The 22,969-nt window shown below is 42.5% G+C and overlaps 1 protein-coding gene across 2 annotated transcripts; it reads left to right on the top strand.

The window, feature by feature from the left end:
• Window positions 1-498: 498 nt before the first annotated feature.
• LOC148320173 (voltage-gated potassium channel subunit beta-2) lies at window positions 499-22,226 on the top strand. Of its 2 annotated transcripts, none has more exons than XM_088278890.1 (14): window positions 499-1,151; window positions 15,761-15,804; window positions 15,873-15,910; window positions 16,070-16,149; window positions 16,284-16,328; window positions 17,131-17,175; window positions 17,268-17,311; window positions 18,330-18,416; window positions 18,501-18,586; window positions 18,677-18,797; window positions 18,887-18,981; window positions 19,138-19,258; window positions 19,945-20,033; window positions 20,536-22,226. In XM_088278890.1, the coding sequence occupies exons 1-14, from the start codon at window positions 850-852 to the stop codon at window positions 20,623-20,625; spliced, it is 1,287 nt and encodes a 428-aa protein (XP_088135016.1). In that variant the 5' UTR covers window positions 499-849; the 3' UTR covers window positions 20,626-22,226. The 2 variants fall into 2 exon arrangements, with proteins under 2 accessions (XP_088135016.1, XP_088135015.1); XM_088278889.1 differs by lacking the exon at window positions 499-1,151 and adding an exon at window positions 3,223-4,554.
• Window positions 22,227-22,969: the final 743 nt, after the last annotated feature.

Genomic DNA, 22,969 nt, shown 5'->3' with positions numbered 1-22,969 from the left:
AATATTCCACTTATTGCGGCAATTTTTTTTTTTTTTTGCACAGCTTTTTGTCCTTTTTTTTTTCTTTTTACGTTAAATGGAATTCATTTCTCCTGTGATTTTCCACTGTCAAGGTTCCAACTCATTCACATCATCAGTAAATGCCATGAAAGCAGTTCCATTGGCGGCCATCCTTGAATATTCTCGATTTTCACTGTATATCACAAGAGCCTGATGATCCAACCAAATAACTTTCCCCCAGACTTTGAAGGGTCCAATTTTAAGTATAAATGCTGTTGATGTGTTTGGGCTGACATGCATCAGCTCATTAACTGTCCCACTTGCATCAAACTGTCTCCTAAGGTGAAGGTCAAAGCGTTGAGCTGCATCAGACGGGTCTCTTCCAGATTACGACGGACACAAGAGTGGAGTTACTTCATCTGTCCGGTAATCTGAACAAATGTAAGCTGGTGGGGCTTGAGCACAAATCCTCCAGCGTCCCTCCTTTGGGAGATCAAGAGAGAAAGATGCGGATTGCTTTTATTCCGATCCTTTTTTTTATTTTTATTCAGAGCTACCTCACATCAGCGCGAGCGAATCATTGTTTGCGGCTGACAGGTGTGTTCTTTGTTTTATTTTAGTCGGAGACGCCACAAAGGAGCTATCCACCACTTTTTGATGTTTTGCAGGACCTGCGAGTGCTCCTTTGCAGACATTCTGATGCCTGACATCGTCCCATCTTCAAGAATCTTCATCAAGACGGCACCGCCTTGTTGTTTCGTTTCAAACTCACAAGCTGCTATTGCTTAAAGTCGCTGACACAATTGAGCTAAAGACTGATTCGTTCCAGCATTTTGATTCGGGATAACGATGTTCGCGAGCCGAGGGGGCACCGGAGGAGGCAAGGGAGGGAAGTACTCGGTGGAAGACCTCTATGGCATCAGTAAGAAGCCCAAAGCGTCTTCCTCCTCGGGGAGTATCGTGGCCAAGGCCGGCGGAGCCCGGAGCAGCAAGAACAGCCCGGACCAGAAGAGCGAGTCCGAGGCCCTGGCATCTCAGATCCTGGAGGCGGCGCACAGGCTGGTGGAGCGTCGGCGACTGGAGCTCTACCTCAGAGAATGCGGCCTCTCGCTGGCCGACTGCGAGGCGGAGCGCTCGGCCATGCCGTACAGGTGAGAAGAACGAACGGGCTTTTATAATAATGGCGATTTCTGTTCTACATAAACTGTATTTTTATTTGTAACTTAAACATGTGTATATATAAAAAAAAAAGGAGAGATGGTTTGTGCCTGCCAAATAAACACTTACTGGCCACAACTTTAGGCACACTTGCCCAAGCGAATGAAAAGAGCTGTTCTAAAAATAACTCACAATACATAATCAAGTTTATATATATATATATATATATAATGTGGATGATAATCAATTAAATGAAGAAAAGAGTTGTTCTATTCTAGCTGAAGTTTATATGACTAATGCATGGATGCATGTTTAAGTGGTGTTGGAATGGAAGACGTCAGTCTCACAAGACTGATCCAGAAAGAACCGTCACGCGTTTGATGATATTTCAAAGCTGAATAAAAGTGTCTTGACGTTTTATGAGGATCGCTTGCACACATCCCCCCCCCCCAAGCCCCCCAGAGATGGTCTCAAGCTTGACAGGGTCAGCATCACCAAGGGTGGGGGGGGGGGGTTGGTATTGGGTTTAGTCATACTGGGGGGTCAGTGACGCATGTTTTGACAGGCGGTTGTTTGTCTCATTGGCTCGCTTACATCTCACTTTAAAGTGCTCAGTGAAGCTATTCTGGGATTCCTTTTTTTTTTAATAAATAATTCTGACACAATGTTGGAATGAGATATCACCAGTTATGAAATATCCGCATTTTATTCGATATTTTTAAAAAAGCATGCATATCTGTATTTAATTCTGCGCATGACTGTACAGTACATTTGCATTTAATTCATTTAGAAAAAAAAATGCATTTAATTTGCACTACACCCCTGTAAGCAACTCACTGCCCTTGAATCATAATCTGTGTCCAGTTTTCATTTGTTTATATGTTGAAACTGAGCTTAATGTTACACCGGCGAAGAAAAAAAGGAACAAAACCTCTGCCTTATTAGTTTTGAACACTTTGGCCCACTACGCAATAGTATATTTCATTGTCAGTCATTTTGGTGGCACTTGGAGAGTCAAGTATTTTTTTAGGTGTTACTTGGTAGCGTGTTCAAAATGCACCCGGCGTGTCTGACGTTTCAACCATCCAATCGGCATTAAAAAGCAACGTAGATATTTCAACCGCACGGTTATTTACTCGGAGAAGACGGCCGCTAGAGGGCAGCATAATCTTGGCACTTTGCTGCCGTACAGTTGTGCACTTCTATCACTTGACTATTGAGTTAACTAGATGCAAAATCGTTTACATAACTGACAGTATCGATAGAATGTAGTCGCATAAGAGAGACATTCGATCGCTGGGACCTGCTTAAATTTTATTTACGTTATTTAGCTCATTTTTGCAGAAACAGATATATTTTCAACAATGACAATGACTCCTGCATTTTCACCAAATATTTATCGACACTCGTTGTTGTTGTTGTTAAATAAAATACCACGCATAGCGGTTTTCATATATGGGAAAGTTACCAGTTTAGCAAAAGTTCCACTCTGCTGCCATGCAATCTGCTCTGGGACTGCCGAAAGCTCCAAAGCGAGCTTCCATTTGACATATAAGCAAACTGGCAGAAAATGATGAATGTGTGCAATTTTATTTGCAGCCAGGGATGCTTTTTTGTTGTTGTTGTTTGCAGATTGTGAACACATATCGACGTGACTCATCATTTTTAATGTGATGTGTGTTGTGATGATGTGGCATATGGACTCGTGGGCATCTGCCTCACACCCAGAGAGGATGGTACAGATGTTGCAGTAGAATTGTGATGGCTGCTCATTCAGATAAATGGGTGTGGTGGATGAGATGCAGAGCAGCAGAAATGCCTTCACATACGTATAGAGCTGTACGTCTGATGGGGTGGGGGGTGGCACAAATCATGATGCGAATATTTGCGGTTGTAATTTATTTCCAATTGAGCCACAAGGCAACATTGCATAAGCAGCACACACATGACGTGAGGAAATTTGTTCACCCGTGTGATGAATGGAAGAGTCAGGGAGAGAGTGGGGAGGGGGGAGAGAGCGAGAGCGCGCGAAAGAGAGCGAGAGCGAGAGAGAGAGCGAGAGCGAGAGAGAGAGAGAGAGAGAGAGAAAGAGAGAGAGGGAGGGAGGTTGCGCCGTGTGTCAAGAACATTTTGGGGAGCTTCTGGAAAATGCAAGAAAGGCAAAAAAATCTGTAAAAAAATAATGATGTAGGGATGACGATCATTGAGAGTTTTTTGGCATTTGATTTGCGGCTCCACAATGCTCAGTGCGTTTTGCTCCGTTCCATTCTGTGCGAGACGAAGAAGCCGGAGAGCCGCGCACGGCTTGTACAGCTGCTGCCGGCATGTTCGCCGCTCCGCACACTGAAGAAGGTAATTGTTAACAAAATTCATTGGTGGGATTTGATGCCGCTTTCCTCGATCACTTCCTATTTTGTTTTTGTCTGCTCGCATCAAAACTGACGATGCGCGGTGCAACGCATGACGGTGATGCGCTGAATTTTTGAGGTAAGCCCGTGTTTTGCCACCTTGCGACAAAAAGAAGACGGGAGGAAAATGCTCTACTTCGACGCCAAGTGTGAGGATGTGTGTGTCATTGCTGCGGCACGCCGGCGAGCTCCCCGGCTCAAGGCGGGAACAAGTCACCTCAGCTGAAGAAGAGACACAAGCCCCGGGAGTCTGTGTTCTTGTTTGTGGGCCCCTCTCGTGAGGTCTCCCTGAAGAACCCCCCCCCCAAAAAAAAAAAATAATCTACAAGCAAGCATCCTAGTGTTTTTTTCTTCTCTAACGTGACTGCAGTCCTGATGCATCTTGTGAAAAGTCAGAGAGCCTTCTGTCAGGTTTGCATCAGCAGACAGGAGACGGAGCAGACGGCAGATCTGCATGTGTCATGTTAGAGTCTGGACACTTGCCTGCACCCCCTCCCCCTGGAACTCTCAGACAAAATCTTTAACCTGGGCCCACTGGAGAGGGACCCTATCAGGTGGAGCAGCAACAAGCAAGCACTACTGATTCAGTTGCACATTTGTGAAGCGAAAGGTTCGACTCCCAAAGTCGACCCCCGGAAACCAGGGTCAGGATGCAGGTGTCCTTCGCCTGCACCGAGCACAACCTCAAGAGTCGCAGCGAGGACCGACTTTGTGGCCTTCGCACCGCTCCGCCCCCGGGAGGCAGCAGCGGAGGAGTAGGAGGAGGTGGCGGCGGCGGAGGAGGAGGTGGCGGCGGTGGAGGTGGTAGTGGCGGAGGAGCTGGCGGAGGAGGCGGCGGTGGAGGAGGAGGGAGCGGACAAGAGCGCAATGGCAACTACACGTCCCAAGGGTCGGTCAAAACCAGGGAGGGTCCCGGGTCACGCCAGACTCCTCAGGGCCACGCGCACATGAAGGAGGCCATCGGTCGCCACACTAGTATGAAGTACAGGTGAGTGTGCTACAGGTGGAGGACGGGATCAGCATGTCCTTCAGAATCTAACAAATTGAGCCACGGCAACAAACATTCGGCAGATGTAATTTGTAAATACTCTTCAAAAAAGAGACTAACATACAAGGGGCATTCTGATTCTGATACTCCACGAGCTAACAATTAGCATCCATGTGGCGTTGTTGTCACCCTTTAGGCAACACAGACCTAAACAGACCTCGCAACATACAACAATACTAAGAGGCATATATTCTTTATCCTTTCCAAAGAATGACTTGTTCACTGTCATAATAAGAAGCTGAGAGGAGCTGAGCCTACAGTACAGAATAACCTTAAATCTGTCTTATAGTGCCCCCGGTGGCCAAGGCGTGCCAGAGCGAGCACTACAACTGAAAGGAAAAGCGTAACAAAAAAACAGTCTCCACCAACTCTACCCTCTTCTTTGTGTCTTTTTCATTTCTGTCACCCGCTGCTCCTCTCCGTATTGCCCCAAGCTGTTTTGAGTTGCTCCCCCCAGCGATCGGCGGCGAGGCGGCTGTTGTGACTTGGCTTCCGGACTTCAGCTTAAAGTGCCATCACAAACAATATCCACAAGTCATCCTGAAATTATGTTCAATCGCCAAATAGGGATGCTAAAATGTCAAATTATTGACACTGACACTGACATGCGGCGCCTGTTGCCAGCGTTAGCATCTAGTGGCTAACAGCTAGCTCATAAGCTAACAAAGGCTGACAAAAGCCGTTAGGCAACTTTTGCTGAGTCTGACACAGTCGCAGTTCCAACTGATCAATGTTTTAAAAAACCAGGCTGACTCAAGCCTGAGGTTTTAGCCGGCAAAATCGTTACGGTGGTTCTGACATCTTGTGAGACGTCACATTTACGGTTGTCAGAACCCAAAAATTTTCAAGGAACAAAAAAAATAAATAAAGATCAGTCTTTTACGCAGCTCACACCACATGTGCAATTTAGAAGATGATTAGCCACTTTTAAACTAGAAAAGCAACATTATTTTTGGCTCCATGAGCTTCGTTGAATCCCTTTACCTTTGATTTATCGTTGTTATCGTGTCTTTCCTTCTGATTGGCTATAATAGCCTGAGGGGTGAAAGGTTGCGGCAGCACCTGTTACTTTGGAAAGCCTTTGGCAAACTGGGAGTGCATTGTAATGTGGACAGATTGGGTGAAAAATTCTCTGGGTCCCCCCCCCCCCCATTTTTATGCAAGAGTGACGCTAGAAGGTGACATTGAGGTTGCCAACGAACATTGTGGAACATATTGTGCAGGTTGTCGACATGTGCGTTTAGCTCAACCCCCGCGGCATTTGCGGTATACAGTATGTGGTTAAAAAAAAAAAAAAAAAAAAAAGCGAGGAAGAGAGTGAAAGAAGGACATGAGCATGTTTATTTAATCCACAACCAAGCATTTTTTTGTCTCAGATTACTGTTACTGTCTGCCTCAAAGAATTTTTTATTTTTTTTTTCCCCAAAATGACCCGCGCCTATCTTGGAGGCTTTAAAAAGATTTTTGTGTGGCCGGATAGAGAGGGAAAAAAAAACATTGCAGCACACAACATCAGGTCTGAGTCATGATGTATGAAAACAGAGCAACATCATCTTCTTTTTGGATTTGAGCTTGTTGAGGTTTAGACACGGAATACGTTTGGACAAAAATATAATCCTATTTGTGCGCACATACTAGCGAACGACGCTTCATCTGTTCGCTGTGTCACTGTAGAATCCAATAAGAAGGAGAGGGGAGCGGGGTGGTCTCATGATCGGTTTCCCTGCTAATCAGGTTGATTGAACCGCTTCCGTCCTTTCTTCAGTTCATTTGCTTTTCCATTTATGAGCTTTTCAAAGGAGAACGAAACACACAATGAAACGCAGTCAAGCAACACGCACACTTCATGGATTAGCCTTGCCACGCCGCTTTTCTCGAGAAAGTGTCACTAATCGCCAGTGCAGTTGTCGAGCCGGTACGCGGCCACCTCCAGTTGCCCATGGCAACAACCCCGGCATAGCCTTTAGTTTATCAGCAACACCGCAAGCGTTGCCGCTCCTGCTGCTTATCAGGCCTACGCCGGCCACACTACGTGCTGCGCATTTTATAGCATAGCGACCAAATTCAAAGCTCAGCAACTGTAGCCCTTTTGCGCTGCTGACTTTGGTGTAGCAGATGTGAGGACTTGGCGATACAGATGTGACACGGGTCACACCTTGCAGATGGCACCTGTCGTTCCTGCTGTTTGCTCATGTTTGCTAATCCCCACGGGTTTCCACATTAACCTGAGTAGCACTCGGTGACAGCAACACCTACTGCTTTGCCCTGCTGGAACTCACTTGAGTTTGTTGATTAATCGAGTCCAGGCAGATTATGACGGGATGATAACTGTGGGTAAAAATATGACGTGTAGCAATTAAAGCTCTAAAATATATTGTTTTTGAAAGGTTTGTGCAAATAGATTTTTCCCATTGAACAGACTCTTTAGGTACATAAGTAAACTACTGATTTATTTTTTTCGCTAAATTAAACGAAAACATACCAGGCGCGAACAGTAAAATATTTTTTTTACGTATTTTCCGGACTATAAACTGCTACTTTTGGCTAATACAACAGTGCAGCTTTTCTGTGGATTTTTCTTTCACCAGTAGGGGGGGCTCTATTGTTTAGAAAATTCACTAAATAAATCTCGATTTTTTTTTTTCTTTCGCTTGAGTCTGTTCTGTTTTAATGAGCAAAGTGGTTGGCGTTTTAAAAGGCACTGTTTTAACAATCTGTTTATGTGCATTCACAGTACAAAATCGTTGTGTACATGCAGTAAACAACTTTTTTCAACATAGAAAACTGCAGCTGATAGCCTGGTGCGGCTTGTATATTTTTTTCCCCCGAAAAAGAGTTGCTACGGCTTAAATGCAGGTGCGCCTTAAAGCCCTGAAAATACAGTACTTATTTATCGGGCAATGAGTCACGCCTTCACTGCTCTTCTCTGTTTAGTAAAGTAATAGCATAAATAAACTGATGTTAGCCATGCTAGTTCGCTAGCTATCTGCCTGGGTAGGAAGTCGATAGTCTTGTGATGGCTCGAGAAACGAGCGATTTTATACAATACGATATATGGGGTGAATAAGTCAAATCATGAGTGATTCATTAGGAAACTAAACACAACTCAAATAAATTGCGTTAACAGACGTTTGTTGTAGCCGTTTGTTGCTAGGCAGAATTAGTGAGCCGCAGTCATTCATGGGCCGAAGACACATGAAAACACTTCTTTTGCAAGTCATGCCAGTTAGGCTGTTTTGGTCAACTTATAAAATATAACTTTATTTATTAAGCGCTTCTCAGCGGAAATCAACAACGGAATAGCCAGTCGCTCACATCCCATTAAGACATAATGTAAAGTAGCTCTCGATGACGCACGAGAGGAAATACAGCAGGATAGGAAGTCCGTGTATAGTTAATGTATATGTGAAGGATATGCACATGTAATATGAATGAATTATTGTTGTGCTGGAGAAATGAATGGTTGTGGCGTGACTGGGTCAGTCCACTCAAGCAGGAAATATGCAGGAAACGCTCGCAGCGGGCCACCGTTCCGGCAAAGAGCACCAGCGGCGTTAATGCGGCGGAGCGCCACCTAGCAGGATGACACCAGACCTCCCGAGCTCCACTCGTTAGCCATTTGGGCATTTCCATGGAAACCAAGCCCTCGTTTTTTTTTTTTTTTTATAATGGGGAACAAACATCAAGCAGGGAAGCAGGTCAGAATTATTTCCAGCACTGCTTCCCGATTGGACATGAAAAGTCAACTGATCTGCAGGACCAGTGGAATCTATCTTGATCTTTTTTTGGCAACAATGGCGGCATTTGATTGCCCCAAAATGCTCCATTGTGTATTCGACTTTTGTTGCCAGGGCTGGAATAAATTGAAAACCAGAAAGCTTCCTATGAATCTTTCCACAGATTTGGACGTGTCACATTGCCCTCGGCCTTCCTTTCAGCAACTCGGCTCCACAGTCCACACGAGAGCTCCAACGCAACTCCTCAAAGTCAAAATTGCGTTCGAATGAACATGTTTTCCAAGCTCCGACGCGATCTGGATGACTCGATACGCTAGGCTGTGGTTCGACAGAGCAGTGCATTAGCATCAATTAGCATTGCGATGTGAGTGCGCTGACATTGAGTCTGCGATGCTCTCCAAGTGCACTTCAACTGTGCATTTTCAAACGCCTCAACTCCCAGCAGCACATGAACAAATCATCCACCCTCAACATACTGAATAACCTTCATTACGCTCCTTTCGACCGCCTCAGTTTGCTAATATGATCTCAACCAGTGTTTCCCAAACTTTATTGATCTATGAGATAAATAGTGACGCCTTGAGATCGGGCTTATTTATAGTTTGGGATTTTTCATTATAGTTCGATTTTACTTCATTTTGGGTTTTGTGCTCTTTTTTATTTCTTCTGAAATATTTTGTTTTAGTTGAGGTTTTATTAGATTTAGAACTAGTTTTAGTTTTTTTTAATTTTTATGTAGTATTTGTTCATGCAAGATTAAAAAACAAAAAGGTCAGAATAAGTATTGTAACAACTATTGGGTCGTAAAGTAAACTACAATTCCCAAATAACTGCTCAACTTTCCTTCTTTTGTATGGCCTAACAGTAATAGCAAAAAAAAATAAAAATAAATAAAAATTTATCCCAAAAGATCATCTAAGAAATTAATTGACAAAGATGAAAAAGGAAGAGTATTTAGTTTCATAAATGTAAAATGGAGTTTCAGTAAATTTAAAAACTTTTTTTTTTCAATTTTAGTTGCAGCTAGTTTTTTCAATTTGGTAAATTATAATAACCGTGCTTTAGATATAAGTTTAATTTGTCATCGAGAAATCGTCTTTCCCCATTTAAATGAATGAAAATGCAATTAATCCGTTCCATATTCCCTCAAAACAAAACCAGTTTTTTTTTGTGTGTGTGTTGCCACTCTATCCTAAAAAAAAACATCATAGGACAAAAATGACTCGTGCAGTCGGTTAAGCAAAGATAAATCAATTTTACTGCAGTAAATAAATAATTTTCATTACGTTAAATTGTACAATTGGATAATTTCCTACAACAATTTGCAAACACGCAGATGGGATGTGCGAACAATTAAGGGACATCATGGTACCGAGGTTCGGCGTTCGAGTCTTGGCTCTAGCCTTCCAGAATGGAATATGTTATTGTTTTCCTATATGTGCCCTGCGATTGGCTGACGACCAGTCCAATTAGCACCCCGCCTCTTGCCTAAAGGCAGCTGGGGTAGGCTCCAAATCACTCTCCACCCTAATGAGGACAAGTGGATATGGAAAACGAATGCATGGATACATTTGCATTGTTTTTTTTTTTTTCCAGCTTGTTTCTGTGACAGTGAGTAGCTCAGCTCATATGCTTTTCCATCACGCAAAAATGCATCAGCTGACATCCTAATGGGCCCAAACATGTGGACAACTCCATTCAATCATGTTAAATTCCCAAGCCTATGAGGTATAGTATTTATGAGGCAGCCAGCCAAGGAAAGTGAGCCGTCATTCAAATATTCCGCTTCATCGCTCATTGTCCAGACATACAGTAGAGCAAGTTGGCAGGTGGCACTGACCTTCCCATATACCTCATCGCATTATTAGGCTAACCCTGGACCAAAAATACACATTTCAAAGTGCCTGTAAAGTCCAAAATAAATACGGCTTTGAAATTTGACATACCGTATAGAGGAGTTAACAACCCTGCTAAATTTGAATGCTTAAAAAAAATAATTATCGTCAGGCATATAAAACGAGAATGTTTAATCTTATTCAAGTGAAGTAAAAATCCTTTGAAAAGCATCATTATGTTTGGGCTATAGGAATTATATGTGTGCCTTTGTCCATGACCGTGTCTCCTGGGACCTTTCCAACCGTCATAAAGTGGTTCACTACTTTAATATCAACTGGAGCTGCTCCACTTCATTACGTGCATTTTAATAGGCGGGTCATGACCACTAATAAAGCTGCATGAGTGAAACTGAATATTGCCCCCCCCCCCCCCACGCCCCCCATTCAATTCACTCGGAGCATGTGCACAGTTTGTTTAATTAGGACAGACCCACTTTCTTAACTGTTTTAATATGCCGTATCTGCACAAGAAAGACGTCATGTTAGACAAAGATTTTATTGTTTTGCGCGGTTCATTAATAATAGCTGAAGTGAGAAGTAGAGCACAGACAAGAACCACTTCTGTCACACGCTACAGTGAGAAACACTGTCACGGAAAAAAGGCTTCTACCAAAACATGAATGAAAATGTGAAAATTGCTTAAAAGTGACAGAGTTGACGATGGCCAGGGATTAAACGAAAAAATTGCTGAGTAAATGAATCATGCATTCACTCGACAAGAAACAGTAAATTGGATTTGAGAACAATATGATAACCTCGTAAGTAGAAATGTACTTCTTATGATATTTCTGTGGAAGTTGCACATGGAATTGTAACTCTGCTAGAGCGTTTGGGAACCTCTGCTCAGGCTAAACTGTTTATGCAAGTGCATCTATCTTAAGTGACAGTGCGGAAACTTCTGTATCGGGAAAAATTAGTTCTGCCTCTAACTGCGCTGCATTATTTATAGGAGCCAAGAATAAAAGACATAAATAGAAACTGCAAATGTGAGACAGTTGCAGAATGCATTCTCATTGTAACACGGAAGTACTTGCTAATGATGAGCTCAATCCTGACAAAATAATTGGACCAATACAGCCCAACGTCTGAAAAATGCAACAACGCATGTAGACAGTGAATACGGAATACTGGAACAAAACTCACCGACATATATTCTTTATCTTCTGCAAAGAATGACAATTATCACCACCGCTAACTGAGACGTTTTGTTTATCGTCATATGTGGCCAAGTTGCGCACACCAGAAGGATCAGCACAATGTCAATGAAAGTGAAGCATAGAAATGCGGCAAAAAAGACTTTTTAATCTTGATGTTATTACTGTCTGTTTTTCTGCGATTTTTCGGGGAGGCTGAAACGGATTTTGAGAAGAGCTAAGTACGTAAGCATATACGTGAAACCGTACGTGTCCAGACACCTAGCAGCCACGGGGCTTCATTGAAAACATGCGGCGAGTTCACCATCTTGCCACCAATTTGCTAGGAAAAATGCACATTCAAGCAAGCATGCACACACACACACACACACACGCACACACACACCGCACAGACATTGACGTGAGTGTTATTAATATCTAAGGTGTGCTTCCCTGTGGAGAACAGCCTGCTAAGCATGACTGTGCCATCTGAAGACAACTGCATGGTGCAAAATATCCATCAAGTGCTCGCGACCATCTGCATGTATTGTCTTGCCGCCGCCGCGGGTGCGAGCAAACTGGAGGTGTCAGCACAGGTTAAAATGCTGACTACACCATGACAGAGCACCTGTGTGCCTTCCTGCCCTGCGCCATTAATAATGCATCACAACAACCGAGTCCCGTCCAATCACCTTGTCTGGGCTTGGTGATTTATTGTGCGACAGAAATGATAATACAGAAGAAACCATGCGGCGCTTCTTATGAAGGCCAGAGCAGCATCTGTGTGCACTGCTCATGAGTGCATTCATGCAGAGCCATATGTAGATGTGTGCCCGTGTTGCAGCTTCGTCGCCATCAAGCGTGAACGGGCCCGTCGACGCATCGAGTGGCCGGCCGCCCTCGTGCTTGCACAGCACGTTACGAATGTGTTTTTTTGTTGGGTTTTTTTGCAGAAGAGCTTCAGTCACATGAAATGGCATGTCTGCAGACTTTCGTCTTGGAGTGTGTGTGTGTGTGTGTTTTTGTGAGTGTGTGTCAGAAGAAAGTGAGGGGCAGGTTGTCAGGGAAAGCCAAGAGTGAGGATGTGCCCCTCTGCACTCACTGATAGTAAATAAGCAGACTGCAGCACTGCAGAGAGCTGTGGAGTTGGGCTCAGTGCGGGAGGGTGCAGATGGAAGAGAAACACTGAAATACACCATTGACTTTTTTTTTTTTTTTTTTTTTTACTGTACACAGCGGTGGCACATCCATTTAATACCGGGATGTTGCGTGTTTGAAGCCTATTTCAAGTATGATTATGTCCTTATATATATCATACCGGTACATAATGTGCTGAGTTAGTTGCCTTTACTCCAAAAGACACCAATCTAAATGACTAATAAATGCTTACTCACAAATAGAATAATGGTAGCACTAGGTGACTGAAATTACCTTTACGATAGCCACATTTCACACAGTGGTACAGGCGGTACCATCATTGGAGATTTATTACATTAATCCATCTCTCTATATAACCACTATCACAACGCAATCATATAAACCATCAATACTGTCCAAAGCACAGTTTAGAATCAATATTTATTCAATCGAGGGCCAGCGCAGCGACACTGTGAGTATGAATTTGAAATCTGCTTGGTTAAATAAACAGTCCCATTGCTGATAGATTTAGTAAGTTACATCGGCCAATAATATTTATTCTGAAGGCATACTGCGACTGACATGGCAACACAGAGAGGCTGAAAGCTCACTGGACAAGAAAATACTTACATCCACATACAGTACACAACTGCAAGCGCTACAGCCAAGAAAAGAATGACAAATAATGGGAATGAATTATGACAGTCCTTCAGAAAACGTTTATGCCTGCAGCTATCTATGTGGCCAGCTAGCTATCTGTATGGCTAGCTACCTATATGGCTATATGGCTATCTATCTGGCTAGCTAGCTACCCAATTTATCAGGCTATCTATCTACCTATCTAGTTGGCTATCTATCCATCTGTCTATCTGAACAGCTAGCTGCCCATCTATCTGGCCAGCTAGCTATCTGTATGGCTAGCTAGCTATATGGTTATCTATCTGTCTAGCTAGCTAGCTACCCAACCTATCAGGCTAGCTAACTCACTATCTAGGTGGCTTTCTATCTATCTATCTATCTATCTATCTATCTATCCATCCATCCATCCATCCTACATAATCTATAATTAATGGACAAAGCAAATGAAAACAATATAGACGTGTGCTCAGAGAAAGGCTTTAGAAGAAGTCCCATGTGCCTCATCTACAATATTGCCAGTGTTCAAAGTGAGTGTATTGTCGCACTCAGAGGCGTCATGCTGTCATCGTGTTGGAGAGACGGACCCCGCATCCCAGGAATCGGCTTTAGTCGAGCCCACTTGCCTTTTCCTTGCATCCTCCTCCCTGTAGCTAAACAATCCTGACCCTGCTGGAGTGTGCTATTTTGACAGAGTCTAAACAATGAGCATTTCACACCCACACGTCGCATACACACCAGCGCGTGTATGCACGCTCTCGCACACACCCACACAACAGGACACAAACGCTTACATGTACAGAAATCTAAAAATAGCTCAAGGGGTCAGGCATTAAAAATAGAGCAGAGAAAATAAAAGCAGGGCTCGCTGGGCTGAGTCTAAATGCTCTGACAGACTGTCTTTCTGCATTTGGTTATTTGTGGCGGACACAGGCAGGCAGACAGGCAGTGTAAAGGGTGTGGGGTGGGGGGGGCACTGGCAATGAAAAGACAGCGAGCAGCTAGTAGCGCTGCAGTTCTGATGCTCCTCTTCCACCCTTTTACTTGCCTCTAATTAGGATTTAGGAGAGCACACATGCAAGGAGGAGAGCAAGCATTAAGCCATTTCATCTGTACATGCTCCCGCGGTCACAAGCGCAGCTCGTTTTTTTTTTGTTTTTTTTGCCCTTCAAAACTTAGCCGTCTGGGTAATCTAATGTGGCATGTTGGGTAATAAATCTCTCCTCAGCTCCTGCTGGTACATTTTGGGCCATTTAGCGCTCCGACCCGAGCCTCTGGGCTTTTGGCTCGGACTCCATCTGAGCCCGCTTCCCCGCAGCTATTTCGCAGAAGCAGACCACTACTGTGAGCTGTTAACATACGAACGACAGAAGGTCAATTGTTCTCGCAACAATTAGACACATTTTAACCACAGGCACACTGGCACCGAGCAGCAATGTGGGAGCAAGTACTCACATGTGCCCGATAATGTACTTTAGTTTTCTTTCACTTGAGATGGATTCGCGATATCATTTTGAATCCTATTATGTTGTGTCATTTTGTATTTTGTCACGTATCATTTATGGCAGTAGTTGTGGTTGCCCTCTGAGGGCTATGACAGTGAAAACAATATCAAAATCTAGTCAACTGATCTTAAATTACCTTCTAATTTATTGTTATGTTCTGCATGTTGTCAAATTGATTTGAAATTAGTTTTCAATCCATAACAGCCGCCAGTACAGTAAACAGAAGCTAATTCTTAGCAAAACTGCTGGTAGCCTCAATTGGCACCATCACCAGCGTGGCTAAAGTTAAAGCCAGGAGCTAGCCGGGCCTCCAGTACGACCTCATAAGCACACTTCCATGTTACTCAACAGACTACAGCCGCAAGGCATGCATAGAAAAAGTTATAGCTCGTACTGCATCTCTTATGCTTATATTAAAGAGGAAGTCAACACAAAAAAAAGATCTCAAGAATATGTTCTATGCATTCCCACTTGTCAAAACATGGCATTCTGACTAATATTGCATTTGTGAATTATGAGTTCAAGCTCATAATCAGCTCAAGGGACGGCCATTTTGTCACATTGTCGACTGAAAATGACATCACAGTTGCTCGGGGCTCACATAACGTCCAATCATGGCTCCGTTTCAGAAAACAGGTGAGCCGTGATTTGTTGTCACCTGAGCAACGGTGATCTCATTTTCAGTTGACATAAGTGACAAGATGGCCGCCCGCTCAGATGACTAAAAATGAGTGGATTTTACAGTTTATCTCATGATCCACAATTGCAACATTAATCCAAATGCCATTTTCAGACTAGCAAAGGCACATTGAGTTCAATTTATTCGCTTGTTGTTGTTTTTTTTGCTCCTCATTAGCATTTACCGTATTGATCAATAAATCAATATAGATATATCCCTCAAGTAATTTGTGCAACATCAACTATGGAACTGAGAGACGGCAATAAAGTTGAGCTCACTGCTTCACTGTGTTCGCTCCCTTGAAGGATAAAATCCAGAGGGCATATTTCTTGAACATAAACCTGCACAAAGTGTATCAAGCAAGATGATTCTAAAAAATAAATAAATAAAAAAATTCAGAAATAATTTCTCTCTCTCCACAAAGGAACCTCGGGAAGTCCGGCCTACGTGTTTCCTGCCTCGGCTTAGGTGAGTATGAAATAATAATTTAATTTTTCTCAAATGTAACACCCATCCACAACTCTCTTCTCATGCAGGCACCTGGGTGACGTTTGGATCACAAATATCTGATGAGGTGAGGCCTTACTCATATTTTTTTTTTGGAGCGCCACCATAATGATGAAATCAATAGCCACAGCCTCTGTGTGGTTTTGTCATACGGTCGCGTGCCGAGTGGTTGCCACGCTTCCATCACGTTCCTCGCTCAGTCTCAACCTCAATTTTCTTCCCTCAGATGGCGGAGAACCTGATGACCTTAGCGTATGAGAACGGGGTCAACCTATTTGACACGGCAGAGGTTTACGCTTCGGGAAGGTCAGACATTGATCTAGTCTTTTTGTTTATAGAGAGTGTAATCTACAAAATCAAACAATACACCTTCCTTTGAGTTTTTTTCCGTTGGAATTATTATGATGAAATGAAGGAGTCTTTCATATGTCTCTCCTCAGAGCAGAGATCACGCTGGGGAACATAATCAAGAAGAAAGGATGGAGGTCACTGACTATCTACGACTTCTTATTAATCACACAAATACATGTGAAATACAATCTTTGTGTCTTTTTGATTTACTACAAAGCAATACGTTACACCAGGCGTCCTCAATCCTGTTCCTCAAGGGCCACTGTCCTGTCTGTTTCCCATCCCTCTCCGCTGCAACATACCGGATTCAAATGATCAGAAGGTCTGCAGATAACGATCCTGATCATTCGAATCAGGTGTGCTGTAGCCGGGAGACATGGAAAACAGACAGGACACCGACCCTCAAGGAACAGGATTGAGGACCCGTGCTATGGGTGAAGCCCTAACTTACGAGTTGAATTTGTACCAAGACCACACTCGGCCCGTCCACCAGAGGCAGCGTAATAAAGGCATACAAATACAAAGTGTATCGCTATACCAGGGGTCCTCAATCCTGTTCCTCAAGGGCCACTGTCCTGTCTGTTTTCCTGCTGCAAAATACTTGATTCAAATGATCAGTATCGCTATCTAGCTTCTGCAGACTGATTATCTGATCAATTTGAATCAGCTGTGTTGCAGCAGGGAGGGATGGAAAATAGGCCGGAAATCGCCCCTCGAGGAACAGGATTGAGGACCCCTATGGAGTCTATAGCATCAATTTTGTACATGATGTCCGCTTTAAAACGTTTGCTGCATATTTTGGATGATCACGTTCTTGAGGACCGTGTTTAGCAACAAGAGAAGGAAATACAAAAAAAAAAAAAGATTGTATTTCATGTATTATATTGCAAGTTTTTCTTTTCATGTTTTAAAACAATAATTCCTATTTCCTTATAGACGCTCAAGTTTTGTCATTACGACAAAAATCTACTGGGGAGGCCAGTAAGTATTTAAGTGCTATTTTTTTTCAGTTACCGTTGTGCAAAAAAAAAAACCCAACCAGATAATCAGAGTATGCATTTGTCATTTCGCAGAGCAGAAACGGAGCGAGGGCTCTCCAGAAAGCACATTATTGAAGGTAAAGCATGATGCCGATGCTTTTTGAATGAAACTATCTGGTGCGAATTAGTGACTCGAGGTCAGCTGAGGGGGACAAAAGAATACGATCAAGCTCCCATGGAAAATCCAACTCGGGATCATTGTTTTTCCAGCCGCCTAATCGGCTCTTCCCGCACAACATAATCCTAAAGAAGGCTACTTTTGTTTGTTTAGCGCGTACTGTGTAGCATGGCCTCGGGCTGTCCAATTAAAAAAGGATTTGACCGGGCGTCATTGTCACGAGTCTTTTGATTTGATGCCGTTACGTAACAGGTCAAGTTTGTGCAGCTTTTAACGTTTGCACGGCACGCTGGGACAGCGCTCATACTTGGGCTTTTAGTCGGCTTCAGGCCTGTCACTAAAATGTGGACAAAAATGATGACACACACGAGGTTGGAACGCGGGATGAACCGTGACATTTGAGAAGAATACATAACAGATGGGCTTTAAGTCGACATATCCCTTCTAAAAACAGATTTGTTTCCGACGCAGGATTGTTTGAATTGTTTCTGGCTCAAAAGTTTTGTTTTATGTCTCGGTCACGAGTCGTAGGACTGAATTCAAAAGGTCAAATAAGACTTTTCCTCAAGCATCATCATGAGTCTGACATTTGTCATTGGATTTTTTTTTTTTTTTAATAACTACGCAAATTGCTGTAAGACACTTGTGTCCTTCTGAGAGATGCAAGAATATTACCATCGACAAACATCGCAACCAAAGCGTGCTAATATGCAAATAAGGCAATGTTCAGCAATAGGGAAGTAGATGATAACACTGCATGTTTATTTATTTTTTTAAAAATCATTTTAACATTTCTTAAGGTTTTGTGGCATCAAAATATTTTTTTCTGTTACCATATCATCAAGTCTGAATATTTTTTAAAATGTATTATTCGCTTTCATAATACATTGTATCCGAATAAATTATACGGTATCGGATCTCACAGTTTCGTTGTATTATGCATCATTTGGTAATATATCGTGTCTTATCCATGGCAGGTTTAAGAGGATCTTTATCAAGACTTCAGCTCGATTATGTGGACATTGTTTTCGCCAACAGAAATGACGTCAACAGTCCGATGGAAGGTAAGTGTGGACGAGTTTACGATCATGCGTTGTAATAAAGTGGAATCAGGTTTTCATTCTGGCTTTCTAAACTGTGATCCACAGAAATCGTGCGGGCCATGACGTTTGTCATAAACCAGGGCATGGCCATGTACTGGGGCACGTCACGCTGGAGCGCCATGGAGATCATGGTGAGCTTCAATCATGGCTCGCCGTTGTCCTGCTCTCGGTTCATAAATGCAGGAGGGTAACCGTCTTTTTTCAAATCTTTCCTGGATTAGGAAGCTTACTCGGTAGCCCGCCAGTTCAATTTGATACCACCTGTGTGCGAGCAGGCAGAGTACCACTACTTTCAGAGGGATAAAGTGGAGGTGCAGCTCCCGGAGCTCTACCACAAGATCGGTACCAGTTCATCCAATATTTCCATTCCGGTTGAGCGTCAATGCTTAGTTGTTGAAAAGGCAAAGACAAACTTCATTGGTCTCTTTCAGGTGTCGGAGCAATGACCTGGTCACCACTGGCGTGTGGATTAATCACTGGGAAGTACAGCGATGGAGTACCGGAGTGTTCCAGAGCAGCCATGAAGGTCAGTTTGATTGAACCGGCTCTCCTGTGGGATTCCTTGCAGTGTAATTCCTCTCCCAATCAGTGGGGTGTTTTTTTTTTTCTATACTGAGGAATCAGCAGAGAAGCATTTTACCTCACTTTTTCCCCTTCATTTTCTATTTGGCTGCGGATGAAGGGCTACCAGTGGCTGAGGGAGCGAGTGAACAGTGAGGAGGGGCGCAGGCAGCTGGCGAAAATCAAGGAGCTCCACCTACTGGCAGACCGGCTGGGATGCACCGCCGCACAGTTGGCTATCGGTACCGCCTAAACAATACTGCAGAGATCTGAGCCCCCCAAAAAAGCACTCTTATTAATCTGTTGTTGTGGTGCGGAAGCGTATTGTAGTCACTTGAAAAAAATATCCTGTTTTTCTATCTAATTTTCTGGGGGGGATCTTTGTTTGTTTTTTTGTTTTGTTTTTTTAATGCCCCCGCCCCCCCCGTTTTGGGGAATTTTTTTTCCCTTTCCCAGATTTTTTTCTGTCATCATTTAAAAAAAAAACTGAAAAAAAAGGAAAAAAATAAGCCAAAACCAGGAAACAAAGTATTCAGAAAAAAAATGAAAAATTAATTTTCCAAAAACAGAAAACAAATATTCAGAAAAACTGAAAAAAAATCAGTAAAACAGAACAGAAATTATTTCCAAAAAATCTCAAATTTATTTTCCCATAAACCAAAACATATTTAAAAAAAAAAAAAAACTGAAAAGAAATACTCTGGAAAACAGGATTTTGTTTCAACTGAATGCAATACGCTTTCATATTATGGAGAGTATAAAAAGGTAAAAAAAATTGTCTTGCTGCATCATGGTGAGCTAAGGTTAGCACACCTGCCTTACTGTCAAGAAGTCTAGTTTGGTTCTTTTCTTTTTGTCATTAAACCACATAAGCATGCATTCCATGTGATTCTCTCATTCACATATCTGAACTGTTTTTCCCTCTCAGCATGGTGTCTTCGCAGTGAAGGAGTTAGCTCAGTGCTTCTGGGTGTTTCAAACACAGACCAGCTACTGGAGAACCTGGGCGCACTGCGGGTAAAGATGCTTGTTTTCTCTACGTCCATCTGATCGATTTAGGTTCACTGTCATTATGTTGACATGTTATTAGGCTGCAATGGAAATTAAGTTTCATTGATATTGTTTAATGTGCTCAGTGTCCGTACATTTCATTACCAAATTAAATTTATTATTATACTAAATAAAACACTGTATTATTCCAATGAACATTTTTTAGGAAAATAAATGAAAATAATCTTTAAAAAAATGACCAAATGCATTTTGATGATTCAATTTTAGGAGAAAAACGGCTACATTCATGCATCAACTATTACAGGACTCTGATTACGAAAAGCGGACCGAATTTAAGAACGATAAGGGCCACCTGTGGCCCGCAGACCATATGTTGCTCACAAAGCATTAGACACTCAGTGAATTAAATTTCCACAACAGCACGTTCTGATAATATTCTGAATTCACTCAATTGTCGTGAAGTTACAATGGGGGCAGCGTTTCATTCCCCTTTTTTCCTGCTTTGCAGATTTTATCCCAAATGACACCCCAAACAGTGACGGAGATGGACGCCGTGCTGGGAAACAAGCCGCACTCAAAGAAGGAGTCTCGCGCTTGAACATCACCCGTCCGAGCGAACGCAAGAAGAACGACCATGAAGACAAAAAAGACTTTGCTTTCTCTCTGCCGTATACTCAACAACTTGCATGTCCTCAGCAACATTACGCTACCAGAATGAGCGCATAAATCATTGTGCGCAGTACATCGTATCACGTATGAAAAAAAAAAACATTCTTGCAGTTGCTAATCAGAACAAAAACAGGTCATATTAACACTCGCTGACTGGAAAATTAAGTCTTCAGTAGAGGAGATCAAAGGTGACAGTTAGTGGTTGCAAAAGCAAATATGGACTTTGAATGAGAAAAGGGGAAGATGACGACACGGCCTCTGTGCAAAAAAGCCACCTGGCTGAGTCCGTGGTGCGTTCGCTGCACGTGGGAGTCCTCAGCCTCCTTACAGCTTGCTGCATCTTGACAGTCTGAACTGTGCGCACAGCAGCAGAAAAAGCATGAAGAGGGTCAGAGGTTGGTTCGAATATGTCGTGCCCAACATATCTCGAATTGTGCATGCGACTGGTTTGGCAAGGATTCACTGCTTCACCAAGTTGGGCACACTGGTTCACTTGTGAGGTTAAAAAAAAAATGGGAAGATTTCATCACATGCTTTTTAGAAATTAGGCAGATTACTCAAGAGGTACGAAAAAAAGCACTAAGAACGTGAGATTAGTTTCCAAAGTCTGGCTGAGAATTACTGCTCTTAATGAAAATGAATGCATTTCAAAAAGTAGCGGAAAGATTGAAGTCTTTGGATTACCGTGCGTATTTTCATGCATTACGTTAACGGGGTCAAAGCGCGGAGGTCACATTTTCCAACCCTGCTGGTCTCTTGGCAGTCTTTTTTTGCCTCATCTTGTTCCTCAACGGTGCGCATGTCCCTTTAAGAGAGAAAAGCCCCCAAAAAGGTTGTCAAATATGGCACGGCTTTAATCGGCGGATGTAGATTTGCAGTAGCCTAAAAAGCCGGACTTCACGGCAATGGATGAAAGACCAAAAGCTTGAAATGAAATGTTTAACACAATTTGAGTACACGGAGGGGGTCAGTCGTAAAAGTCTTGCTAGCAAAAGTATGCTGATTTTTTTTGGGGTGTTGTTTTGTTTTATATGGAAACCTTTTATAGCTTCTTTAATCATCTCTCTGGGAATTTCTGTTTTTATTTCCTCGTTCTTGAGCAATTGATATTTTGGTTTCCATGCCATTTCCTTGAGTTTTCTATGACTTCTATGTAGAGTGAGGGTCGTGTTCCTTTTGTCATTACCCACCGTCAGGACTCTCGTGGTGGGAAGTGTGATGATGACTTGTTGAAAAGTGTATATAGGCCTATCTATGTGCCAGCAAAGCAAAGAAAGGAATCAGGAAGGAATCGAATCGCCCTCTGTTACTCTGTGACCATGTGCAGTCCGACTGAGTGTTGCGTCCAGTGTACATGAATTATTCAATCCAACCTATGAAAAATGTAAACTTTGCCTGCATAACTTCTATTTTACTGTCTTGCAACAAAGAGAGCGTGCAAAGAGAGGCAACAATACATGCTGAACATGCTGAATGTAATGTGTCTGTTGCTGTGTCTAAAGAGAAAGCACATTACATGATTTAAAGGGGTGTTTTGGTTCTCTTGGTATTTTTTTTTTTTTTTCGTGCGTGTGTGAGTCATTTTATGATCAAAAAGTTGGCCGAGGTTCAAGCACACATTTGTGTTAACTAGCGATGACCGGTACCGTACATCTCACTTAATTAATAGTTGTCCATCTGAAGAATGAAGAATTTTAAAAACAGTACTTGGGGTGAAGACATTTTTTGTCTTCTAGGACGAGTTAACAGTTTCATTTCAGCTGGATCATAAGAATCTTCATGCTTATATACATATACATGAGTGATCATCTAGAGTTCAACCAAACTTAAATGTGATGTATACCATTGTAAAAAAAAAAAAATAAATAAATAAATTAGTGAACTTAAAATTTCAAGTCGACAAACTAATCAAATTATAACTTGGGCAATTTGACGAAATATTTTAAGCTTTGTTAATGTGAAAATCGGCTTTACACAACCAACAACAACAAAATAAGAGTTTACAGAACTAATTGTCCCTTGTATTGAAACAGAACAATAAATAAAAAATAATGCTAATGAATTCAAAACTCAGCGTTAACTCTTTGTAAAAGGCCGAGTATTTGATTTTTTTTTTTTTTCTGATTGGCTATCATGAAATTGAACAGATGCTCGCACATGCTTCATTTTAACTGGTTGGAAGAGAGGCGTGTCGAAGCGATAGGGGGGGGAAAAAAGAGCAATGCAGAGAGAGACATTTGTCACATCAACAGTAAACATCTGTTCCGCCAAAA

This window comes from Idiotropiscis lumnitzeri, chromosome 17, assembly GCF_059441095.1.
Source record: "Idiotropiscis lumnitzeri isolate Australia: NSW breed Sydney's pygmy pipehorse chromosome 17, RoL_Ilum_1.0, whole genome shotgun sequence".
Taxonomy (NCBI): domain Eukaryota; kingdom Metazoa; phylum Chordata; class Actinopteri; order Syngnathiformes; family Syngnathidae; genus Idiotropiscis; species Idiotropiscis lumnitzeri.
This window is presented reverse-complemented; position numbering and strand designations above follow the sequence as displayed.